General features: G+C 32.4%; 1 protein-coding gene across 1 annotated transcript in view; it reads left to right on the top strand.

Moving 5' to 3' along the window:
• The window catches only part of LOC129232857 (uncharacterized), a 114979-nt gene extending 113049 nt beyond the window's left edge, over positions 1-1930 (top strand). Inside the window, exon 6 of the mRNA XM_054866956.1 lies at positions 1782-1930. Coding sequence (XP_054722931.1) covers positions 1782-1930 — 149 coding nt within the window. The remainder of the gene's footprint in view (positions 1-1781) is intronic.
• The last annotated feature ends 4234 nt before the right edge of the window (positions 1931-6164 follow it).

Here is a 6164-nt window from a genome sequence, read left to right as displayed (position 1 = left end):
AATAACCAATTTGCTAAATTACATATTTTTAAAAAATATTAACTGTAAGATAAATGCCGGCCTATTACCTTATAAAAAAACACATTCAAAATATTGCAAAATATTACTTCCGGTGTCTATTTCTATGTCAATCACCTAGGACGATTGCCGCAGCTCACAATTTTCCTTATTCAGATAGGAAAATTGATTTCTTGTTCAAGTAGAAATGATTCACTTCTGGAAATAAGACTGAGTGATAATACCCTCTGTGTCTATATTTTGAAAAACCTTTCGACCAACGTCCTATTTATTCATAAGATACAGGGTTGGCAAAAACCCGGGTTTTTTTAAAAGCCCATGGACCCAGGGTTTTTTTAAATAAAACCCAAAAAAAAAAACAACTAAAGCTGAGTTTTTTAAAAGAAATGTGGGTTTTTTGGTCTTTTTTTAGGAAAAATGTGGGGTACTTGTAGTATATTGTAGCGTAAGTATATGTACAAAGCACAAAAATTGTCTTGGGGTAAAAAAAGCTGGAAAATTCAGCGTTTTCTGAAGAAAAGTACAAAAGACGATAAAACCCAAGAATGGTGAAGTTTCAGATTTTTTAGTTTCCATGACAACCAACAGTTAAGGCAAAGTTACTTCTCGAGTGATAAAATCTTTTGTTCCTTTGTTCATTTTTAATTACTACATTTTTTTTTTTTTTTTTTTTTTTGCATTTCACTTTATTGTATTTCATTCTGTTATGCAAAACTACTGTAGAACCACAAGTAGTTTAAATCCCTTTTTACTGAATTCCAGCTTAATCAAGACATTTCTTTGAAGTTTATGTTGCCTGTTTTTCTATTTCTGTGTACACAGTAAGAAATATTAAACTTTTTTATAAGATAATGAAAATACTGTACATCCTATTCTGTTTTCTGTCCGACCGTTTGTAAAACCTGTTAATTTCTAAAAAAGTATACCTTGTTTATTCGAAATTTGTAACGTGTTGGTTTTCAGAAAATAATTCACATGAAAGCCATATAGCTAGAGTAGTTTCCTCTGTACAATCTACAAATATTGAGAAAATCAGACGTGACAGGACTTAGTCAAGATACTTTGAGTTATTTATTGACCAGTTATAGAAAAAGGTTAAATATATTTATTTAAAATCTTTGAAGAATTTTTTTAATGCCGTTAAGAGTTAAGAAATACAATCAAAGTTCAAAATTCACTTTTTATGTCCATTGTCTGTGGTGAAGAACAAATAAAAAAGAAGTTTACATTGTGAAAGTATTTAAATAATTTTCTCTTTAAACTTCTCAGAAAATTTCAAAAAACCCAAAAGTGGGCTAAATAATGGGGTTTTTTTAATGGGTTTTTTCAAAAAAACCCATTGGGTCCAATCCGGCCAACCCTGATAAGATACAATGGATGTACAATTGATTAAATCAATTTTATTCCAATAGCTGAACTTGAATTACAGGTTTTAAAGTTCAGCATCATGTGTGTTCACTCTACTGAAAAAATAATAAAACTTACTCGATGAATCGAGATTTAGAGTTTACAGAAGGGTTCCATACCAACAGATCCAGTAGTTCGTCGCGCAAGCAATCACGCAAACAATTTTCTTCACTAAGCTGTCTTTCCAATTTTTAATTGAGAAAATTAAAAACATGAAACTAAAGCTTTCATTAGAGCTCTTTCAAGTATAACTTACGCATTAAAAGACGCCAAAAAAAGTCTTATTTTAAAAGTGGTATCACAATCACAAGGTAAACAATCCCGGTTTATACGACGGTTACGAGCAAGCAGTACAGAAACTGAAACGTCGGATGGGAAGAGTGTAGTATATGCGGAGAAGAAAAATGCCACCCAAGAAGCACTGAGCTGTGTTGCGTATATGAGAGCTTTTTACAACTGCGATTCGAGGCATACCATTTCTTTCCGTCAACCGTCAATCAAATAAACTACTATTTTGGATCCGATTGAAACATAGACTAATAATAAGAATAGACCGAGCTACGGCAACTCTTTGCTGCTCATGAATCAAACCTTGTGACTGCTGGATATCCTAGCAACAGCTTGCGTTGATCGTCTGCTACAAACAACGCCCGCGAGAAATAAAATAAATACAATTGATGGAACGCGGAATATTTATGGAGTCCGATTTGTAAATTTGTTATTCTAAGTTGTAAATATTTTGTTAATATAGTGAGTTTTTCGTTTAGATAGTAGTGTGCATTTTCTTTAGTCAATTTCAATAACTCTCTAAGCAATTAAAGATGCAAGCGCCCAAATAGAATCGGCAAACGGTAAGAATTTTACCTACAATTTCAATTTAAGATTCCGATTACTACATTTTTGCGTTAACGCAAAACGTTTACGTTCACCGCCAACGCTGACGTAGCAGTTCCGAATGAAATAAAAGTTACTGAAAACTGTGATCAAAAACTAATTACTAATGTCAAAATAATGCATAACTAAAAGAAAAACCATTCAATTTCTGCACCTGGAAAAGAAATTATAATGAAAACACGTGTTAAAATACATGTCGAGTGCCAAACTATAGATAATGTTGCCATCTAGCAACCATGCTGCCAAAGTTTTCGCCAAGCCTTCTACCAGTCACATGATGTATCCACGAACCAATTTTTTCATCAGCAAGTCTGGGAAAGCTCGGTCTACTCTTATTATTAGTCTGTGGATTGAAACACGTAATCTATGAGGAGGGTCAATCTAAGGCCCCTATATATAGGGCAGTAGCAGTCAGCTGCTTTTTGCATAGCAACGGAACCTGGCAACCGTTCCTGGTGGACAAGCAACCTCCAGTTCGCCGTATTAGCTGCATGTTATTGCGAGTGCGATGTTATTCTTTTATGGTTTTTCTTTGTATAAAATGCATTCTGAATATTGTCAAAGCCATAAAAACGAAGAAAAACGATGAAAAACTGAAAAAATCAAGATAATCAACAACAAGGACCAATATTTATTGAGTAAAAATGAGCTTTCAACAAAGCCATCTGACTTGACGGACTTGAATCCTGAATTATTCGATTTATGGCTTCAGTGCCAATGCATTAGAAGAATTTAAAGCGTACTGAAGTTTAAGAGCTTATTACCTTTTCTCTTGTGGATGTATTTCGGATTTTTTATGCGTAAAATTTCGGCGATATATGTGCGGTGACTGAAACGATAAGTAAAAATCATGTTTAGCATACCGGCGTCTGTCATTTTTGCAATGACCTTGTTTTGTGCGCGTTTAATTATATAAATATAAAATTCGATTCATTTTCTAAATGATTGATTTTTGTTTCGAATATCATATTTTCTATAAAATTGATCTCAGAATTTATGCTAAACTTGGTCTCCTAAGAAATACAAAATTTTTAGTGCAGTTTTTCAAGAGCAGATTAATTGTTGAATTGTTAGAACTTCATGAGCAAAAAAAAGACAACACACCAGAAACAGATTCAGTTTTCAAATTTGCTAATAAAACTGAATTATCTGTGAACATTTTAAATAAATGTAAGAATATAAGAAATTTTTGGCTCTCAAAAATTAAACATGCCTTGACATAAAAGTAGTAGAAAGCATAAATAATAAAATAATTAGTGTTTTTTACTGTTTAGAATACATGCTGGATATTGAGTATGTATATTATCTGCAAAGATAAATGATTATTCTGATTTTGAAATATTGAGAAAAACTTCCTTTGCCAACTTTTCAATCCTCTGAATATTGATAAAAGTTATCCTTCTCGTACAACTCAGATTTATAACATGAATTGTGGAGTATATCTGCTAATTTGCATAGTAAGTTTTCAGTCATGGAAGTTTTTAGACAGACCTGTCATTTAAGGGTCAACTGCTCCCCCCCCCTGCAGGCTTGTCATTTCGAGTTTTCCAGGGAGGAGCAAGCAATGCAAAACCATTTACATATAAAAACATTAATTTTTCAATGGCCAGCTTTGAAAAACTAATGTTTTTTTCATAAAAGAGTGCAGGTTTTGTTGTTTTTCAATAAAAACTTGCATTAAATATAGCCCTTTGCCCCCTCCCGGAAAAATTCAAAACGACAGACTTGTTTTTTGAATCTGTACAACAGTCCTAAATAAACTGTTATTTATTGTGGTAAATTAATTCCAATTCGTAAAGCAATATGGGATTCCATTTTGAGCGGGATTCTTTTTTGTAGTTATTGCAGAAAACTCATTTTTGATCTCTTAAATACTTGGTTTTAACAAGGTGGGTAGGTTCCAGGGTTGGCTTTCTGCTGGCAGAAACTAGTTTTGCCGTGCCAGTGGCAGAAACTGGTAATAACCGGTAAAAACCGGCAGAAACCAAAAAGTGTCTTTAATAACTCAAGCAATTACTGAATGATACTCGTTTAAGTAAACTAAAAAATGAAACTTCATTTCATCATTGTAAAAAAAAAAATACTATGCTAAGTGCCCTTGATTTAGTTCAAAAAGGGAACTTTTCAATTGCTGATGCTTGTAATATTTGGATTAATCTAACAAAGGACGAAAATCACATGGATGCTTAGGAAAGAGGAGTGGCATACAGAATTAAACAGGAATTACTGATTGTAATTTGCTTGCTTATATGCTTCATCTCAATTGCTTGTGTTTGAAATTATGATGTGCTTCAAGAAGAAAGTGCCAAATTTTACTTGCCAATATTAACCTAAATTTTGTACCTAATGTCACAGCTTTGCAAAACATATTGGCCCCATTTCTAAAAACTTATCTTTCCAGTCAAATTTTTACCGCTACCCAAGTTACTACATGAAGGACCAGTTTAAAAAAATATACAATAGATGAAAGTTTCACGAATATTGCTTGTTCCTTGATGCATTGCCTGCTAGCTCTTCTGTTTCAAAAATACTCTAAAGTTTCTCGTTTGTGCATATAAATTGAGAAACTATTTAGATTTTTGAAACCACCTTTTCTTAGAGGCAACTGCAGGGTCCAAACAATGTAAATTTTGAATTGCGATAATATTGTAATTTTAAATTGTGCTTAGGTTAACAATTAATTATTTTTCTCATGCATTTTCTATTATATGTCAATAATTGTCATTTTATGACTTTTTGCCAGTTTCTGCCACAAATGTGGCAGAAAGTGGTTTTTGCCGTGCCGGTTTCTACCAGTGGTTTTAACCGCCTTGGCAGAAACTTGCCAACCCTGGTAGGTTCGTGCCAAGCCTGATCAGTGCCCTTGTGCAAGTGTCTTTTAGGCACCTTTATGCTATGGCGTTCAGGAAAATCTAATTAACACCTGTAGTGAGATTTTGTCGACAAATATAGCGAGGAAAAAATACGGTTAAATTTAGGTGTATGTTTTGGTTCATAGCTCGAAGTTCTCTCGAGTTATGTAGCTCACCTGAAATGCTAATGAGTTTCTGGAAAATAAAATACAGTGCACCATTTATATTTATCTTTTTTATATGTTCTTATCAATTATACGTTTTTTAAATTGGTCCCTGCAGAGTCTAATACACATTAACCTATACTTATAATACATTTTTTTCATTTGTTTGCGTTTTTCATACAGTCCCTTCAAAAGCGTATAAACCGTGCTTTACTGTATTCTAATACTGAAGTTAACGCCACTCTAAATTTCTCTCTAATCTTTAACTGATGAATAATTAACTAAACTTTTATGACTGTCAAAACATAACAGGTGCTTTACTGTATTCTAATACTGAAGTTAACGCCACTCTAAATTTCTCTCTAATCTTTAACTGATGAATAATTAATCAAATTTTTATGAATATCAAAACATAACAGGGTACTGACTATATTTCAAAATTGAAGCATAATAATATAGAGGACATTTCACCTCAAAAACTGAAATTTAATTTTTTTCCTGCAAAATAATTCTTAGGTACGGAATCGTTAAAAAGGCGTTGAATTTAATATCTAAACAAATACATTGTGCAAAGCTCTATTTTTTTAAGTGCGATATCCAGATAGTTGAAGAAAATGGTGGGGGAGAGGGAGAATCGAGGTTTTTAATTTTTGGTCATGTGGTCACTTTATGGAACTAAAAGATTAACCAAATTATTGTCTACAGTATTACAATATATAAATATTACACACAAGTAAATAATATGTAATGTGCTTATAATATATAAAAGCTATATAAAAGTTCAGTGTTCAATATTTTAATTTTTTTTTCAGAATAATTAATGTGTTAA

Source organism: Uloborus diversus, unplaced genomic scaffold, assembly GCF_026930045.1.
Source record: "Uloborus diversus isolate 005 unplaced genomic scaffold, Udiv.v.3.1 scaffold_14, whole genome shotgun sequence".
Lineage (NCBI taxonomy): Eukaryota > Metazoa > Arthropoda > Arachnida > Araneae > Uloboridae > Uloborus > Uloborus diversus.
The sequence above is the reverse complement of the archived record's forward strand: the minus strand, read 5'-3'. Positions and strand labels throughout refer to the sequence as shown.